Source organism: Acanthopagrus latus, chromosome 23, assembly GCF_904848185.1.
Source record: "Acanthopagrus latus isolate v.2019 chromosome 23, fAcaLat1.1, whole genome shotgun sequence".
Classification (NCBI taxonomy): Eukaryota; Metazoa; Chordata; class Actinopteri; order Spariformes; family Sparidae; genus Acanthopagrus; species Acanthopagrus latus.
Window position 1 is genome coordinate 22,738,673 of NC_051061.1, and position 20,096 is coordinate 22,758,768.

General features: G+C 44.9%; 1 protein-coding gene and 1 long non-coding RNA gene across 2 annotated transcripts; one reads left to right on the top strand and one right to left on the bottom strand.

Moving 5' to 3' along the window:
- Positions 1–42: 42 nt before the first annotated feature.
- LOC119013721 (forkhead box K2) lies at positions 43–14,070 on the top strand. Its single transcript, XM_037088534.1, has 9 exons — positions 43–1,029; positions 8,023–8,217; positions 10,005–10,158; positions 10,511–10,657; positions 10,752–10,945; positions 11,066–11,268; positions 11,358–11,603; positions 12,422–12,622; positions 13,464–14,070. Exons 1-9 carry the CDS (start codon positions 737–739, stop codon positions 13,664–13,666), a joined length of 1,836 nt encoding a protein of 611 aa, XP_036944429.1. The 5' UTR covers positions 43–736; the 3' UTR covers positions 13,667–14,070.
- A 375-nt stretch (positions 14,071–14,445) lies between these two features.
- On the bottom strand, positions 14,446–16,000 carry LOC119013723. Its single transcript, XR_005072809.1, has 2 exons — positions 15,065–16,000; positions 14,446–15,017 (listed from the first exon to the last, which is right to left on the bottom strand). It is a non-coding gene; the product is annotated as an uncharacterized LOC119013723 (long non-coding RNA).
- Positions 16,001–20,096: the final 4,096 nt, after the last annotated feature.

Here is a 20,096-nt window from a genome sequence, read left to right on the forward strand (position 1 = left end):
ATCAAACCTCATCATTATAGAGCAGCGAGGTGCTGCAAAGGGGGCAACGTGGAAAACCCGGCATGGATTCTGTAGTGGAGGAGGAAGACCGTCGTGCACTGTGTCTTCACGCTGCTGCGACGTGGAGACCGTTTTGGAGCCGAATCCTGCAAAATGACCGGACACGCGTGTTTGTTTCTTGATTTTAAAGCGTGATTAGTCAGTGATATCGATGCACTAACATAGATAATCGATAATCGATCGCTGTGGGGATTATTGTGACCGATAGCACGTGTGAACTCGTCGCTCCACTCCTTCGCCGTGTAGTTGGGGGTGGGAGAAAAAAAAAGTCCACTCCGCCTCTTCGTTTTCACCAGGCAGCATATGCGCGTATTGCTACCCACCAACCGACCTTGAATCGTCCTCGGATTAATTCTCGCTCGTGATTGGTCGCAGCCGCGGAGCTGCAACAGCTCACTGGATTCTCATTGGCGGAGCGCGCTGTCTGTCAAGTCATATCCGCCTCCTGCTCTGTTTGGTTGGATCTCTCCCCTACCCTTTCTCTCGGCGGTGGGTCGGAGCCGCTGTCCCTGGCCTCGCATGTTCCCCTCTAAATTCCTGTTTTGAATTTGATGCCCCTCTTGTAGATTTACTCCATTTTTCACGCCTCTGTAAGGCCACAGTCGGGCGTCTGCACACCGGTGTTTTTTTTTATATTTTGTCCCAGTATTTGTCGTTCAGACAGTTTAACCCGAACATGGCCGTGGTGAGCGGATCGTCTGGGCCGGTTGCCCGGCTCGAGGGCCGTGAATTCGAATACATGATGAAAAAGCGCTCGGTGACCGTCGGCCGGAACTCGTCTCAGGGCTCCGTGGACGTGAGCATGGGCCACTCCAGCTTCATCTCGCGGAGGCATCTGGAGATATTCACCGCCAGCGACGACGGCACCGGCAGCGGAGATTTTTACCTGAGGTGTCTCGGTAAAAACGGGGTGTTTGTAGACGGAGTGTTCCTCAGACGGGGCGCCCCTCCTCTGCAGCTACCGCGAATGTAAGTTCTCCCCTCTCGGTGAACATGTGGATGCTAGCGCTAGTAGCCAGTCGGCTAAAGTTAACAGTTAACAACATTGGGTTTATAACGGCTAGCAGGGGTCGAAGGGGACCACGTGTTTTAGCATGTTAGCAAGAAGTCCGCATCCTGTTCCCATTGCCATTTTCTTTGTTGACATTTTTGCTAGCAACAGTGTTAATTAGCCGCTTGCTCTTATCCCACATTCCTCCCCGTGGTTTAGTTAGCGTTAGCCGCATTCCTCAGTGACTGCTATCGGCGCTACCTTAGCCAAAATAACTCTGCTAGCTCTTAGCTTCAGGGATGCCATTGTTGATGTTGACTTGCGGTGTGTTTTTCTATCACGTGGAGACTCTCGAGTCGGAAACTTACATCTGGCGATACTGTAAACAGGCTCCCTTGTTGTCATGCAAACAAGTTGGCTAGTAAGTTAGCCGCGGCTTCTGTGTAGTTGTGAATGGAGCTCATCTCGACCCCGAAACGTAAACAAACCAGTCCGTCCCCGCCCTGCCGGCTCACAACAGCAGAGCCTGCGGGACCTTTGGCCTCCATTCAGACCAACCGAAATCAAGCCAGACAGTGGTTTCCACTAATCATGTACCAACATTAACCATCAAACAAGAATTGGAGCCTGATTTTTTGATTTAAAGTTAATTTAAAGTGTTTTCTTAAGGGAGGCTGGTTCACATCTTCATTGAAAGTTGCTAGGCCACGTTGTGCAGGTTGCAGCTCGTCTGTTCAACTTTTAGGTCTGTTGATAATGTTGTGAAATGTGCTTCTTTCTAAACAAGCATTTATCACACATCTCACACTCTGTATGCCTGTTACTGAACTAATGGGCTGTAATCTGTATAAAAGTAAACAATTTGTGCTTGCTTTGGGTGTAAGTCACGCTTCAGTTGGCCTATGCAGCAAGTCGCAGATGGAAGTAAGCGATAAAGTGGTAAGAGATTGGTTTTGAAGCGATATGAAACTATGATTTCATCAGCAGAATCCTAATCACCACCTGATCACCACAGCAACAAAACAGACAAAACATTTCCTGGTTCTGGTTTTTCACATGCAACGATCCGCTGCTTTACACTTTGTAATCATTGTACACTGAATACCTTTTTTGCTTTTGGTCTGTTGGTTGGGCAAAAAACAATTTTGTCAGTGTTGGGAAAAATGTATCTTACAGGTTTTAGTCAAGGTTCAGGTTGCTTTATTTATTGCATACACAGAGCATACAAAACAATTTTGTTAGAGCTTAGAGATACAAGATGAAATATTATGTTCGTGTGATTATATGTTACTGAAAATTAAAAGATGACTCGGTTAGTTTAGATAAACCGACAGTGAAACTACTCGGTAGCTCCACAGACAGAACGGGAAGCTCATCTCGACCCCAAAAAAAATCCAACAACCCAGTTTGTTGACGTTCGGAGCAGACAGATTTATTTGGGATTTGAGCTCGCCAAAGAGTGGCTGCAGTTTATTCACTGTAATGTAGACAAACCTACCAGGCTCTGCCAACACTGGCCAGACTTCCCACACTGCTCTCAGCTATTGTGCAATTCCTCAATGTGAAACCACTTTTCCTTTTTTTTTTTTTTGTACGCCACAAAGGAAAAGCTTGTTTTGACTTGATGAAATTTCGGCACCACCAAACTGTTTTCTTGCACTAAAGTATTTTCAGCAGCTGAGCGTGTTTTTGTGTTGAGGGTGGTGGTTAAGTCAGTTTCTGCCCCGCTCGCAGCCACATCAAGCCTGCACCCGTGCATTCCATTCTGCCGGTTCACCACCAGGAACAAGGAAGGCGCAGCGGCGGTTTCAGGTTGACGTATCGATCAGGCCGACCGCCAATAAAGAGCTTTTAATCAGCTGCGCTCTTTACCGAATGCACGTCCATAAGTAAGACATGCTTTACTGTAATCCTCCAGCCAGATAGGACACTGAAAGACCCTCACTGTCCGCGATAAGACGGCTGCAGCCAGAGATTGACAGCATGAGAGAACTGGTTGAGCTGTGGCTCAGGGGACGGCTCGGTTGTGTTCCAGGGATTCCTCTTTGGTGATGTAAACAGTCTGAAGAGAAAGGAACAGCCTTCCCCTTCCCCTCTCTCTCCCCCCTCCACCTCCCTGTCCTCTCCCACACCCGCAAATTCTCTCCGAGTTGGTGCTCTTCCCCGTCTTGCTGTCCTCCTTTTGTTTACATTCTTGTTTTTCAGCGGGGCGGGCGGGGGCTGAAAATCAAGTGAAAGTTTTCAGTCGGTCGGGCTTTGTTTGTTGCCGTCCTCGCAGCTTAGCAGCATAGCAACTGTGCGGCTTTTTTGTGTCTTTTTTTTTTTTTTTTTTTTTGGAGTTCGGGCCTCATTGTTCATACAGGAGAGAAATGAGGTTGATAAAGAGGCTTCAGTGAATGCTCGCTTTGAGGGGGGGGGACTCTCAACAATGAGGATGCAGTTTTTCCGGACCACCAAGTCCCCACTCAGACAAAACAAAAATGTCTGATTATGAATTAAACGAGATGCATGTAGTGCTTTTTAGTTAATTAAGCAATTAGTCAATGCTAGGAATATGTATAGCTTGATTACACACTCGGTGATCAAATTAACTCTGATGGATTGATCTCTTTAACTAAAACTTTCAAATGATACTGAACCCCTTGATCAAACAGATGTCTCTTGTTTTGGTCATTAAGATGTGAAAATAGCAAATGTTTTCTGGTCCAAGCTTCTCAAATGTAAAGTTTGATATCATGGCGATAAATATCTTTTTGCGGCTTTGAGAATTTGGGCAACATTTATAAACTATTTAATGATTTACCTGAGACATCAACCAGTGCAATATGAGCAAAATCTCGTATCCCAACATACAGGTCATTTTAAAAAACAAACAATCGGAACATATTATGAACAAGCAAATCCTTTTTTAAATTCAATATATGGTTTATGCATAATAACCAGGTAGAAAGACATATTACTTTTTTTATGATAAACGCCACAAATAAAAGTATGTTTTCATGTTAGATTATTTACATCATCTTGTGCAAATTTTCATTTAAGCATGCAACAAAATATAAAATATTAATGTATAAATACTAGAGACTTTTCATGCTTATACCACAGAAGTAGCTCTTCGTTTTGTCCTCCATGATTGTGTGCGTTGCCTTCATGCAGATTTCCTGGCTGCACACGAGATTTATTTTCTTACACCAGCAATTTTCAAGCCTTGACTTGCGTTCATTGGCTTTGTTGTTTTGGGTTGTTAGGATCGAGGGTTAGTCAGCCTGATTAGGGGCAGGTCTTCACAGAATACCGTGTGGAAGAATGCAACTTGTCGTCAGAAATATTCCTGTAAAGGCTGTGAGTTGTTACTGCAACAAAAAAGGACACTTTTGTGAAATAACAGACATTGTCATGTGATATAAACATCATATATCACAGCTTCATGGTGTATTTTACTTCATAGTGTTCGGCCTCAGTTGCAGAGATAAAACGGCTTGTAATGGTAGTTTTGATCTTCTTCTCAAAGGTGTCATAAAACAATCTAAATCTAAACATTAAGTCTTGGCTGTTTTTGGAAACTCTGGACTATGAAAATGTTTTGATTGGTATGTGGACCCGTATCAAAAGTTGGAATCTGATCCAGTCAAATATTTCCTCCATCTGGTTTGCTCAGTATTTGATGAGATAGTTCCTGACCCAGTTCTTTGGATCTGTGCAGAAAGAACATTCTTATATTCCTCAAACCACGACAGGGAGACAAATATCGTTTTCTAGCAGATAATGAGAAGATTCAAGTATTTATTGTCATTGTGCAAAACATCTTTCTGAGCGTTGTAGTGCAGAATATAGATGATAGTATTAATAATAGAATAAATTAAAATGGCTACCGTAGAATGAAATTGATAACCTCCAGATAAGATAGTCACTCAGAGCTCGAAGCTGCTGCTGCTGCTGCTGCTGCTGCTGCTGCGTCTCTGTGTGCCTCCATCTTGGTTCGCTCTGTTTAGCGCACACCTTTGTGAAATAAAACTGTAACCTTTAGTGACCAAAATGAATGAGGTGTGATTTTGTTGAGGCCGTCGTTTACTGCCAAAAATCGGCCGTGGCGTGAGATGATCTGGTTGGCCTTTACAACCCTGAAATATATCAGGTTAGCTGCAGGGAATAGTTGAGGAGACGACTTTGTTTGTTTAAAGTCTCCTAATAGAGAAATATTTCATGCACAGTCTAAACCAACCCACGCTGCCTGTGTACTATACTGTACACAGGCAGCGTGATTTTAATATTCCCTTATCAAAGTCGCCCTAACGGCTGACAGCCGAGCTCGTTTGTGTTGTGAGTAATATACAGCGGTGCTCGCTGACGGCGGTGAGCCACGTGGAAGAGCATAAAGGAGCAGGACTGTGTTTGATGATTTATTATTTATCGGTATATTTAGATGTCATTGTCCCCACTCTGTCAGTTAAACGCAGTCTCCAGATATTGAGATCGCTCTGATGTTATTTAAGGATCTTCCAGAACTTCGTCAGATCCACAGAGAAGTCTCTCTACCCTTCCCCGAAAGGAAAGGGTGCTCGGAGGGCATAATGAAAGCCTCTCCCCTCAGCAGCCCGGCTCCAGGAAGTGTTTCTGTCTCCTCCTGCGAGCGGCAAAGCTAATTTGAGATGTAGGTGTCGGGGAAACGGTTCCCTCAGCAGATGCCAGCTCTGTGAGGGCCTGGCGAAAGAAACTGTGCCTGGCACCCTTCAGCTAAATGAAAACCAGTGTGTGCCCGCTCCGTCTCCTGGGTGTTGACAAGCCGTCCTTCTATTCACTGGGTATCTGTGAACGTTTTACCTCCATCCGTCAGATTTAAATGTTTCCAATTCTCCAATGACGAGCCGCTCCAAAGTATTTTAATTGCAAGGAAACCACCTTTTTTTTTGAGATGTGCTCAGTTTCTGTCGGCAGCTGCGGCGCATTCCTAACTCCATTTTGTCTGTTGTTGTAGTTTTATGTCTTTATAACATCGAAGAGAGACACGAAGATGGTCATTTTTTTTTATGTTCAGTAATAAACATGAGCAGCACAGACCTGTTGCATCCAGCACAGATATTCATGACACCAGTCAACACTTAATCATTAAATTCAGATATAATCTTGGAACCCATCAGCTATCGACTCACCATGTAGCTTCTTGGAGAACATCCGGGCCCAGACGTACCTGTTCGTGTTCTGGTCACTGCTCACAGTGCGATTTAATGACCTGAGGAGCAACAGTGGAGCTTTTCTGCTAAACTATATCACCAAGATTTCTAAAAATTAAAAAGCTAAACCATCAGACAGTAACTGATCTGAGATCACACTTTGATAAGTGTCTTGTAGCTCTTTTGCAGTCGACATGCATCCAGAGCCTGCTCACACACGGTTGATCAGAACGATTTGGACCTACAAATCTATTAAAAATGGAAACCAGAACACTTCAGATACTAAAATATTCCCTTGACTTCTATAAGCTAATTAATACCACTACTGATATTTGAGTTTTGATTTTCTTTTCTTTCTTTAACACATAACAAACACGTGTTTTTGTTGAAGAAGGATCCCGTATAGTCTTGTCAGAAGTACTGAAACATCAGTCGATATCGTTTGATGAATAATTGAAACGGTTTCAGTACGCATTTCCTCAGTATTGATACTGATACTAGCTGCGCTTTCTCATGACAGCGAGTCCACACACACACACACACACACACACACACACACACACACACACACACACACCCCACTGCAGTGCCCATACAGGCCCGCCTCCTCAGACCCAGTTACCGTAAATTTTTTACAGTCTTATATTTTGTTATTTATCAGCCTGACTCTGATCTTTTGACTTGGCTTCAGTCTGTGATGTGGTTGGTTGTTGAGGTGGTTGCAGGTTTGAATCCAGCTTCACCTGTATCTGGGATTCTTCCGTCCGTGGCGTCAGAACCTGGACGCATCAGCACCTCACTCCTCAGATCCTTTGGTGTCACGGCACGGCTCGCTAGTCTTCTCAGTTTTTGCCGTAATGAGGAGAACAGCAGTAACTTTATCGAGGGCAGCAGGACACGCTATAGGTCTGTTCTGGACCTAGAGGTACCAGGTTCTGTTGGAGGCAGCCTCATTGGACCACAGGGTGTGTTGGATTTAAAGGAAAGTGGAACAAGTCCTTAACCTGTTTTTCAGCAACATTTTGAAAGTCATTGTTAAATGTAGATGAAGCGAAGGTTCAGAGGATGTTTGGGGAGTAACAGTGAAATAAACGTTTTGGATATCACAGGTCTTAAATAACTGTTTGAGCTTCATGTATTGATTGTTTGCAGAATAATAAACCACCCAGCATTTGTATTGTGTATCATGTAGTATAGAAACTCTAAGAAAACGGCAAGAAATAGGGCTAATGATGTCATCATGTCGCCCAAAACCAAAAGAAAATCAACTTGCAGACAGAAAATGACACTGGAAGTAATCAGTATTTATCATTCTGCACCTGATATGTTTCTGTTATCAGTTCATTTGCTGTGAATCAATTGACACATTTTAAGCAGCAGAACACCTTGTCATCTGAGACGTGTTTCTAATAGTTGGCACGATTCTGAGGCTACTGCGCTCTAAGCGCGCTTTATATTTACCACTCGGACTAATTTGGGCGTCCATCGAGGCCACCGCTCCCCCCAGAGCCGCCACACCAGAACAGCTTCACTCCTCTGCAGTGTAGCAAAGTAGAGCCATCTAATAAATCCTCGGGTTCAGATGATGCTGCTGGAAAGACGGGAGTCTCATCGTGCATCAGTATTCAAATGTAATTAACTTGCACGTCGTCTCTCTCGGCTAATTAAAGTCAGTCAGTCAGTCGGCGAGCGGTTCCACCTCAGCTGCAGCTGACGTGTCGTTATCAAGTACAGACTGATTTGATTTCCCTCCACTTTTTTTGTAAATCTTGTGTTTTGTTTTTTTTTTCCCTTTCGCAGGTGCACGTTCAGGTTCCCCAGCACAAACATCAAGATCACATTCACGGCTCTGTCCACCGGGAAGAAGGTGAAGCGCGAAGCTCCAGAGTCCCCAGTGAAGCCGGTGCAGCCCCAGATCTCCCCGCTGACCATCAACATTCCAGACAACATCGCTCACCTCATGAGCCCCCTGCCATCGCCCACCGGCACCATTAGGTACTGCAGATCATTACGTGTTTCTCAGCCAGGAAGTGACTTTCCCGCTTGTGACTCAATATTTAACTGCTGCCGAGATGATTTCACTCCACAGATGAGTAGGAAGTCGGCTGATGATTGTGGCGAAGTTGGTGATCTCTTTCTGTGTCACAGCGAAGATTTAGCAGTAATTTGCTTCTCTGGTTTGAGGCTAGTTTTGAAGCTTAATCCAAACGTTTGATACGGTTGAAGGCCGTCGACGTCTCGTTGTTTCATCGATAGATATTTCAGTTTCATAACGACATTTAACTCGACAATAAGAAAACCTCCGTCCAGGTTGAAGATGTTCAGAAGCTCGGTTTATTTTTTGATTCTGGATGACAGATTTCTGGAAACAAAAACAAGACGCTCGTTTATCAGAGCAGATAGAATCATGAGAATCAGATGTGATCTCAGAGTACGTGGAGAAGTTTCGCTTGCACGTTTTCAGGATGGATATTTATTGTTTAAACTTAATATTTTGAACAGGGATTTATCAAACAGTGATGGAGGAAAGAGATAAAGATGGCTGCTAAATCACTTGTCTTGTTGCATTTATTAAAACCTCGTTAAAAACACGTGGACAAGGCTTCAGTTCATCCGACTTATGGGAGTTGCAAACGTTTCCATTGCATAAGAACCTTATGGGATGGCGATGATTGTTCCGGCTACAATCACATGAGAATATAAATGAATGGCGTAATTTATTTTCTTTGGCGAGTGGCCATGGCCTAAGTGGGATAATTCCCCTCTTGACTGTGTCTGTAATCAGGAATTAATGGGCCTAATAATCCGGCATCCCATTAATTCCTGATGACGAACACCTTGGTGGGATTTACCTCTTACTTATCACAATGTTGGTGATAAACTAAATATCAGAAGTTGAGCTGTGTCGGTTTCCCAGAACGAAGACTGTTGGAGCTCCTTCCACCATTTTGTCACTTACAGCACAGTTTTCTGATCCGGCGACCCTCGATCGGCGCCGGGTGGCGAGGAGTCACTCCCACTCGCCCCCGGGTGACCTTGACGTGTCAGCTGACCTTGATATGGCCCCTGCACGGTGATCAGCTTAGGCTTAGTTCAGCCACTGCAGGGCTCAGGGAGAGAGAGCCGGCTCCATCTCAGACTCTTAGATCCTCTCAGCCCCCCTGATCTCAGACAGATGGCTGAAAACCAACCAGGTTTCTTCCTTCGTTCCAGATCCATTTGCAGGTTCTATGATAAAATGTGTTTGCTGTTGGCAGATGAACAGTCAGTGTAATGAAGGAGGCAGCAGGTGTAGCACATGTTCCTGAATCCTGAGCTGCTGCTGCTGCTGCTGCTGCTGCGTCTTTGTTTGGTTTACCAACATCTCCAGACTCCCCCGAGTGCTGAAACACACAATAAATATGGAGACGCTTCTTTACATTCAGTCTCTTCATGTTCAGAATATTAAGCGGATAATTGGAAGTGATTAAGATGTGAATGTAGCTTCAGGCCTGATTGTGTCTCCTAACATGACTGCAGTGTTTGGAGACAGTCTGGGAGGTGGTAGTGTGATTTGCATAGAAGTCGGCCGAAAGCGTGCCACTGCAGCACAGACTGCGGATGAGCCGAGCCAGGAAACAGAACCGTGGCCCTTCTGGGACACGACAGGCTAGTTATGTTTTAGCTTCAAGCACTTAATCCAAACCTATTGTTGGTTGTTTATTCCTGTAAGTCATCTCTGCGTCGAGTTTCCTGGCAGCTGACAGTCTTGTTCTTGTGTTTTGTTTTTTCTTTTCCTGCAGTGCTGCTAACTCGTGCCCCTCCAGCCCGCGAGGCGCAGGCTCGTCAGGCTACAGGATGGGCGGCCGCATGGTCAGCTCTGCAGAGCTGCAGCTTCTTAACGACAACTCGCAGCCCGAGAACGACAAAGACGCCTCCGGAGGGGACAGTCCCAAGGTGAGAGCGGGACTCACCGTCCAGTCGAGTGTTTCAGACCCGACCTTTTCGTTTGAGATGCTGCTCAACATGTCAACATTTGCTCCAAACTGGTTTTCAAATACGTCTTTGAAATGTTGCTGTCGTCACACAATACACATCCTCTGTCGCATCCTAATCAGATTTAATTGATCGTGCAAATGATCATAAGATGTATATCTATGTAATGTATATCAAATTGTCTGTAAGATATGTTTTCCCTGGTCAGTTTTAAGTGCTGTGTTATGTATTTGACAGCTGCAGTTGTCGTGAGGCCTCCTGATGTTTTGTAGAAACATAATTCATCATGTGCATTTCTGCTCTTTCTCCACAGGACGACTCCAAACCTCCGTACTCCTATGCACAGCTGATAGTTCAGGCCATCACACTGGCTACGGACAAGCAGCTCACACTAAATGGAATCTACAATCACATCACAAAGAATTATCCTTATTACAGGACTGCAGACAAGGGCTGGCAGGTGAGTCCGTCTGTCAGAGGACGCAGTTTAACTCGCCTGCTCCAAAACAACGTGTATTTTTGATGATGACCTTTTTCTTTTTCCCCTGTTGCAGAACTCGATCCGTCACAACCTGTCGTTGAACCGCTACTTCATCAAAGTGGCGCGGTCGCAGGAGGAGCCGGGAAAAGGTTCGTTCTGGAGGATAGACCCGTCCTCGGAGGGCAAGCTCATCGAGCAGGCCTTCAGGAAACGAAGGCCCCGGGGAGTCCCCTGCTTCAGGACCCCACACGGACCTCTCTCCTCCAGGTCAGCACAGGAACCTTTCTTACTTCTTATACTCAAACAGTCATCAGTCACCTCTTAACTCTACCTGAATACACACACTGACATGTGACGGTGAACCTGACGGGCCTGTCTGACCCGCAGGAGTGCCCCAGCGTCTCCCAATCACTCGGGGGTTCTCTCCGCTCACTCGAGCGGCGTCCAGACCCCCGACAGCCTATCACGAGAGGGCTCCCCGGTCCCCCTGGAGCTGGACACCTCCTCGGCTCCTGCCCCGACCTCCACCACAGTGACCCAGCCCAAACTGGCAGTCATCCAGGAAGCACGCTTTGCACAAAACACACCAGGTACGAGCCCCTCCCCCTCTCTCCCTCTCTCCTGTCTGATTGGCTTCCTCTCTCTGACTCCGAGGTTTAAAGCAGCGTTTGTGTTTCAGGCTCGCCTGTTAACAACCAGCCGGTACTCATAGCAGTCCCGCGTCAGTTACCTCAAACCATTAAGCCAGTGACCTACACCATGGCCTCCCCCGTGAGCACCAGCACCTCCCAGCCTGCTGTCCAGACGGTCCACGTCCTGCAGCAGATCCCAGCAGGGTCCCTCAGCTCCGCCGTCATCGCCCAGCCGGCCACCATCATCAACAAGAGCGAACTGCAGGAGAACGGAGAGCACACAGAGGTCAAAGGTCAGAAGCCTGTTTATCAAACCAGTAACTGAGGACTGTGATCGCAGAGAGTATCGTTTTGACATCGAGACTAAGATGTTCAGTTGGTGACCAAACAGTTCAGACAGCAGCTCTTCTGGCAACGGCAGCTGTTGATCCCAGAGCTCGATCACTCGGCAAAAAGTCCCTCAGGTCCTGTTATTTATAAAGTGGTGTGTCCAAAACCCCAAAATACTCAGTTTACTGTCATAGAGGAGGAACGAAACCTACAAATAGTCACATTTTAGAAGCTGGAATCAAAACATTATGACTTTGTTTTCCTGTAAAATGACTCGACCAGATTAATTGATTATCAGAAATGATGAGTTGCTTTGAGTTCATCGCAGCTGTAATGCGTTTATATTTAATTACAAAGATGAACGCTTAATCTTCAATATAATCTGGTGTTTCATCATCATTCATGTACAAACAAGGTCTAAAGATGCACCAACATTCAGTTTATGGTTCATATCTTCTTGTTTATAATCTAAAAGCAGTGATATCAGTTTACTAAATTGATATCTGCTTGTTTCATAACTCTCCACTCATCGTATTATTTGTACTGGGCTTATTTTTCCAACAAATGTTGTCTTTTTTCTGAGGCAGAGTAATGAGATGAAGTGAGGAGGGAGGGAGCGGGAAATCTTCCAGACTTTGATCTTTCATATATAAATGAGATTCTCATGACAGAGTCAGAGTTTTTTTTTTTTTTGATTCCTGGTTATTTGCTCACATGTTCCCAAATAAAACCCGGTTTTCTGCCACGTGAGCCTTCGCTGACGTCTGTGTCCTCCTCTCAGTCAAAGTGGAGACGGTCCCCACCATCACCTCTATAGGCGGCTCCAGTCGCATCATCCAGAGCACCCAGTCAGCCACGCCCCTGCAGACCGTTACCATAGTGCAGTCGGCCCCCGTGGGTCAGCACCAGCTGCCCATTAAGGCCATCACGCAGAACGGCACCCACAGCATCACCACTGCCATCCAGGGACCCGTCAGCTCAGGTGAGACACGTCAGCTGTGTTTGTATTCATGTTTGCACCCGGTGATCGCCGTGTTTCTTCACCGCTGTCCTGACAAAACTACTTTAACAGCCCTGAAGTGAAGTGAAGTTGTTAGTTCCAAGTCTTCAAGCTGTTCTCAGCTGAAGAAATTAACTTGTATGTTCATGTTTCTCTGAGCAGACGCTCAGTCCTGCTGTGTTTTCCTGTTAGCTGCATTAGCTTCGTTAGCTTCCTTAGCCAAACACACCTCAAGTTAGCTGCCCAGAAACTAACCAGCTCTCCTGCTGATGTCAGCGTAGATCTCTCGCTATGAGACATTCAGTCTTAGTAACTATACGAACATCGTGAGAAGATGTGCTTGTTGTAATGAACATTGGTTGAGTTTGTTGATTGTTTAGCTACAGTTAAACATTCGTATGTACAAAAATCCCGATCACCCTGCAGGAGATCTCTGTTCTGATCGCCTGTAATGTCCGAAATCCAAATATTAAATTTAATAATCACATACGATGAAGAAAAGTAGAAAACCTCTGAAACCAGAGAAGTTTTGTCATTTTTGCTTTAAATTCTTTTGCTCACTCTGCTTATTGTACGCCTCCTTTAAACTCTAGTTTGATGTCTTCAGTTGTAGTCGTTTCCACTGTGGTTACCAGCTCTTCTGAAGTCGACCACATTGTCTCCTTCAGTCAGCTAGATGTCGAAGCAATAAAGACTTTCTGAGCCTCCAGTGAATCACGAGTCTTTGTTATCCGCCCGTTGGTTAACCGCAGCGTGAGCAGCTCTGTCAGTCGGGTGTTTCCTCTGCTAACCTGCTTCTTCTCTTCTGTTTCCTCCCGTTCAGCTACAGTCGTGGCGAGCCCCCTCCACCTGCTGGCGACCCACGCCTCCGCCTCAGCCCTCCTCCCCACCAAACGACAGAACGGGGACCAGCTGGCCGCCGAACAGCCCGACGCCAAGCGCATCAAATCAGAAGACGAGGCGGCCCCGACCTCCTCGACCCCGGCGGACTCGTCAGCAGCTAACAACTCGGGAGCCCACAACTAGTCTGTACAACCACACGCCACACGACCCTGCCCTCCTCCTCCACATCCACATCCACCTTCTCCTCCCTCCACCGTTTCTCTCTCCTCGTCCCTGTCGTTCGTTTTGTTTCTCCTCCTTCTACCACTGACTCCCGAGGTGCCAAAACGGAGAGGACTCTTTTTCATTTTCACTTTGGGTTTTATCTGTTCTAGAGCATCGACAAAAAAATAAAAAATAAAAAAAGGAAGAAATAATGTCCACCCCTTTAAAGACTGGAACGTGGGTTGAGAACAAAAAAACAAAAACTAAACTAAAATGGGACAAAGATGAACTCAAAGGTGTCCCCTGTGAGCCACTGAAACAGGAGAGTGACTAAAAGGAAAAAAAAAACAAAAAAACAAGACCACAGGAAGCCTTAACAACAATTAACCCTTAAGAGCTGACCTTTGACCTCAAGCGGTCCAGCGGGGAGACTCGGCTCGGGGCTGGACGCCACCTTTCTGTCGCATCTACCTCAGAGCAGATAGGAGACTCCGGCAGCCAGCAGACGACACCCCCCCTCCCTCCCACCGGACCTCCCCCACCGCCGCCGGGACGAAGCGACCAACCAAGCAACACGTGTAACGGAAAAAAAAAACGGTCACCACATTCAGAAAGGGATCAACTCGGAGCCAATATTCCTGAAACTCTGGCAGCTAGCCTCTCACAATACTGACCTTCCTTTATCGCAGCTGTACGTAGATATGCAGTATTTTGTTGTTGAGAATGTGGAGCATAGGATTCTTTTCTCTCTCTCTCTCTTTTTTTTTTATTTTAATGTATTTTCAATTATCTAGATAAGTAATTTAATTAAAGGAAGCGTACACAATGATGAGGTCGAGGACATTTCGGTAACTAATTTAGAAAAATCTCACTACTTTTGTTTTTTTTTTTATTCCTACGTGGACTTCCTCCTCCTGTTCGGTGAAACGGTGTAATTGTTTTTTCTTAATATTTGTTTTCTTTTTCTTCTCCCCCTCTTCCTCCTCCCCCCCCCTTCGTTCTGACATATCCATAATGAAATTTGCTTAGTTATACCTACATATTTTAATACTTGCACAGATAACCGATATTAAGCATATGAAATCTCCATGTGTAGTTCCAGATGTTGACTTTGCATGTATCCGACAAAACAGAGAAGTTAAACTGTAAATTGAACAGAGGAAAAAAAAAAAAAAGGAAAAAGAAAAGAAAAAAAAAAAGACCTGCTTTGTCCAAAAACCACACCTGCACTTGATTAAATGTTTGTGTTTTTCATTTCCCTTCTTCCTCTTCTTCTTCTTTTTTTGTTTCCTCTTACACCTTCCTCCTCCTCCTCCTCCTCCTCCTCCTCCTGGTTCTGGTCCTCCCGGCTGTATTGACATTGTGGTGTTGGCAGACCTCCTCCTCCTCCTCCTCCTCCTCCTCCTCCTCCTCCTCCCTCCTCCCTCCTCCCCTCTTCTCCTTCTTTTGCTTGATTATTTTACTCTGTTCCGGCGACCTGGCGAGTCTGTTTTCTGATTGTACACGTTCCAAACAATAGTAACGAAAACAAATTGATGTTTGTTCTGCTTCAGTGGAGAAATGCTTTTTTTTTTTTTTTTTTTTTTTTTTTTTTTTTTTAATAAATTAATTTAAAGCCCTGTTCTGAATCCTCGACGTCTGCTTCCCAACCACAATCATGAATTGTTTTTATTTTGTTCAACACAAGGTTGTAATCCTCCTGTCGTCCACCGGGGGGCAGTGGAGGAATGTTTTTTTTTTACAGGCTGTCAGATGGTCGGAAAAGCAGCATGTTTGTCCTTTAACACAAGATGGCTGCATCCTGATGACACGAGAGGTCAGGGACACAAACACGAGGAGAGCAGGAACATTTTAATACTATTAAATATTATTATTATTATTACTCAGCAAGCCATGAAATATGAGTGTTTTTTCAGTTGAGTTCAGGTGTAATGAGACGGATCGTCACTACACACTGAGATCTTTTTAATTCTTTGTGATTTTTTTTTTTTTTTTTCCCACATTTGACAGCCAACAGCGGTCTCAATGAAAACCTAAACATTGTAGAGCTGCGCTGAATATCAGCAGCTCACTGAGCGCTTTAACACAAAATCATCTATTATTTTTGGTTATTTACGACAAACTGCAACTTTCTTGACCCTCAAAGGCCTCAAAATAGCCATCGTTGTAAATTGTGTAATAACTTTTAAACCACTAATCCAACCATGTGCTTTAAACGCTCGTGTAAAGTGGAGTTTCTGATCTTTTCAGTGGTATCAGACGACTCGTTTGGCCCTTCAGGGACTCCGTAGTGAACCTGATCACACCAACAAGCGATGGTTGTAGCTGAGTTACTTTTGATTTCTTGCACCATTCTCGGGGACAAAAAGCCTTCAGTATCTTCTGTTATGATTTAATAAACGTTGTGTTTACTTTTTTGGTCACGTCTCCGTGGTCGGTAAAATGAAAGATGCTGCTTTTCACTGCAGTGATTTAATAATAAACGACTGTAACTTACTTATAAAAGATCAGATTAAGACGAGAGCGTCTGTCTAAGTTTACTGTTAAAAGACACATTTTGACTGCTGTAGACAAACACAAATGTAGGATTGTGACTTTAAATGAGCCGGACTGAAACCTGAAGTCCTCCTGGGTCAGATGACGTACGGCTCTTGATGGTGACTGCTAGAACAAGGAGGCAAAACTAAAGAAATACAGGAGAGTCAGGTGCCGTAAATATGTTTACAGGTCCAGGATCAGTCGGGCTCTGATCGGCCTCATACAAACACGTCTGCTGTGAAAAGAGTCAACAACAATCGAGGATGTAACTCTTCCCCGGAGGAGACGTTTCGCAGGGATCTTGACCTTTTCCCTCCATCCGTCATCCAGCTGCAGAGAGCCGCTCGCCGCCCCTCTCATGTTGTTCTCATGTGTCGCTGGATAAACAGACGCCCCGCGACAGTGAAACAATCATCCACTTTGCTGCCCGCTGAGTTCCAAACATTCCTCCTTTTGTGTTTCGGGCGAGCTAAATAAAGCCGCCGCGTCGAAGGTGTTTCCTCACTCGAGCTTGCGACAGAAAGCTGCGAGCAGATGTGCAACCAAAACTCGGGAGCCTCATGACACCGAGTTGTTTTATATGAGACGATGCCACCGAACAGATGTGTGCAAACATCAACAGAGTGATGAAGAAGAAATCGTCTCCTGCAGGATTGTTAGTTTATCATAAATCCACTGGAAAACTGACTCATGACGGCACACACACACACACACACACAGTAATGACCAGCATCCACTGGGAATAACACAACACACAACACATAAAGCATCGTTTGCTGACACGTTAACAGGGTGGAAGCTCATTAAGGAGTGTGCACCACCACGAGCTGTTTACACTCTCAGGTGCACAGATGGAGGAGCTGTGGGCAGATGTGGGTTGTGCGTCACTTACAAAGTTAGAAAGTGGAGTGTCATCTATTTCAGAGCAGAAATAAAACCACTGAACAGACTTCAGGACGACAGACAGGAAAAGGGTGAAAGGTCTCGCCTTGTAGAAAGTGAGATTTTTTCAGTGTCTTGTCTTTATTGTTAAGCCGGTCTAGGTGCTGAATAAATACTGTGAAAGTCAGAGCTGATATCAACACCTGCCAGGAGCCGAATTTACAAGAATGCCCAAATGATTAAGAATTTGCTGTTGGCAGCATTTTACAAGGTTAAGAAAGTTTATGCTAAGTCCACAACTCACAAAATTCAGCGATTTGTTAAGGGAGTCTGCTGGCTTTCTTCATGGGCAACGCAAATTAATCTATATTGGTTGCTCTTTGCATTATTTGTACAATTTGATATGTTTACCATCAAAAAAACGTTCCAACAGCTGCTGAATATCAGACAGACAGGCTGGTAATGTGATGCCGACACAAGGAAATAAACAACTTACTGATGCATTCAATGCCGAATTTACAAGAAGGAACAAACAATTAAAAATATGATGACGATAGAGTTTCACAAAGTTTATAAAGTTCCTCCTAACTCCACAACTCACAGAATTGAGCGATTTCTTAAGGGAGTCTGGTGATTTTCAGTATGGGCTTCGAAGAAGTAGCCTTTATCGGTTTCTATTTACTGTGTTTGTAAAAATAAATCAATTAAAGTCATAACTTGAGTGCAGTCAAATCTTATAAATACAGTAAACAGTAACTAATACAGGTGCATTTCTTGAAGTTGTTGAAGAAATTCCCCAGACTCCACTAAGAAATCGCTAAATTTTGTGAGTTGTGACGCTGTGGAGAAACTTTTTAACAGTGCGAAACATTATCGCTGACAAATTCTAAACTCTGTGTTCCTTCTTGTTAATTCGGCAAACATTATACCTAAAGAAGCCTCTTTTTTGTTCTCTTTTGGTTGTTTTGCAAATAAAAGTCCTGCATTTAAACTCCCTCTGCAAAGCTAGATAGCAAGCATCAAAATATACACACATAGGAAGCACCAGAAAAATATATATTTTTACATTACTGTATTATATTTAGTGATGCACTGAATGTGTGAGCGACTCTGAGTGTCTGATGTTTGATTTGTGTCCCTGTTGCATCTCAAACCCTTCAGTCTCAGTTACGTAACCAGCTGTAACACTGCCACTGACATTGTGCTGATGAGAGACACCCGGGAAGGTGACTAACAATGGGAAGAAGAAGAAGAAGAAGAGGCAGCGTTTAAAACACTGGGAAGAGACGCGGAGGGTGGGGGTAGATTGGCATTATGAACACATTTGTGTTGCCTCCACTGCTGCCTGTGTAGGTGGAGTCTCCATAGAAACCAGGAGCTTATTGAGACGGCCTGATTCGAGTGTTGACGCTCTGGAAGCTGCTGAGAAAAAAAAAAAAAAAAAAAGAAACACCAAAAAATCTGCTCCGCATGATTTCCTTCTTATCCAAACTGTTCTTGGAATCATCTTTTCTTTGAAAGAAGAGACTTTTTTTTTTCACACAAAACCAGAGTCTGGTGTCTTTTATTAGCTCGTCTCTCAGGTCATGAGGTGGTTGCTGGTTGTTTGTATTCACAGAGTGGAGGGACGTTGGGGGGGCGGGAATTATTCCAAGACTGTAATCCTCTGATAATATCTGCACTCTGCATGTTGAACTGCAGCTCGCCTTAAAGCCGCCCCGTTCCAACCAGGAGCCCTTCACTGAGAATCGCTGGGTGACTCCTGACTTTTGAATCTCGCCAGTGTGCAGAGGAACCGTCCTGGTTACGCACAAAAATCTCCCCTCAACACGCGGACTTTCCACTTGTGATCCTGCTATTTTAAGAGACCAAATCCAGTTATTTGGTAATTATTGCAATCCCGGTTTTGACATAACAGCAACAACAAGAAGCCTTTCAGTGTTTTCAGCCTCACAGAAACCGAGTTTATGTCCGATCGGAGCTCCGGATGCTGCGACTGGATCGTGAACCAGCTTTCGTCCTGTTGGTCTGATTATTTACTGACGCCATTATTTCTCTGCGAACTTGTTCGATACCCAGACAGCAAAATGGTGGAATCATCGTCACTCATAAATTATAGATGCACTCGAGAGAACTTGACACGCTCGCACGCTGGTTTGCAAATGTGACGTTTAATTTAGTTTGTGAGACGTTTCAGGATTAATGTGAGAGGACATTAGCACCAACGTCACAACCGAGACGGTCCAATAACATTTGGAAAGTCTAGAACTTAGACTGGAAGTCAGCCACCATGCAGCTTTCATACGAGTGGACGGGGCTCCACCTTCGACGCCGCGTCAGGATTTAATGTGACATCCTCGGTTTGCACCGTCAGCGACCGGGTTGGCGTTAGAGCACACCGCCTCTTGTGGCTGAACAAACAGGCACCAAACCAAGAAGTGTTAAAACCAGCGAGAGCGACATTTGTTTGCTTCCTCGAGAGAGACTGAAGGTTTCTGTCGACGGAGAAGATGTCTTCCCAGAACAGCTAACAGAAAAGCTGTCAGGATGTGTCCACAGAAACCAAAATCCTTCTCTCTGTCATCACTTTATGAACAACATTTCAGTCTTAAGTCGTCTGATTGGTGCTTTTTCTTAATATAAAGACCAGAACGGACTGTTTATTCACAAGAAATGTGCCTCAGGTGATTATTTTAACCATCTGCGGCATGCCTGCAGTACTCCTACTGACCACTTGATGGCAGTGCAGAGCAGAACATGCAAACTTGCAAACACACACACACACACACACACACACATTTCAACACATTCCCAAGAGCTGCACCAGATACCTGAGCGTTCACAACGCTGCACAGCACAAGTGCCACCTCTGTCGAATCTAATGGCTGTTTATTTCGCCCTCTCAGCCTCTCGACTGCTCCGACGTTGGACGGCAGCCGAGCAGCAGCAGAGAGAGAGAGAGGGGAACGAGGACGAGGAGGGATGAGAG

What these genes read in the sequence shown, in the direction of transcription:
- LOC119013721 (XM_037088534.1), top strand. Translation starts at nt 737, where the DNA reads ATGGCCGTGGTGAGCGGATCGTCTGGGCCGGTTGCCCGGCTCGAGGGC. An exon ending in CCGGAGGGGACAGTCCCAAG is followed by an intron (nt 10,159 to 10,510) that starts GTGAGAGCGGGA and finishes CTTTCTCCACAG; the next exon opens with GACGACTCCAAACCTCCGTA. An exon ending in AGAGCACACAGAGGTCAAAG is followed by an intron (nt 11,604 to 12,421) that starts GTCAGAAGCCTG and finishes TCCTCCTCTCAG; the next exon opens with TCAAAGTGGAGACGGTCCCC.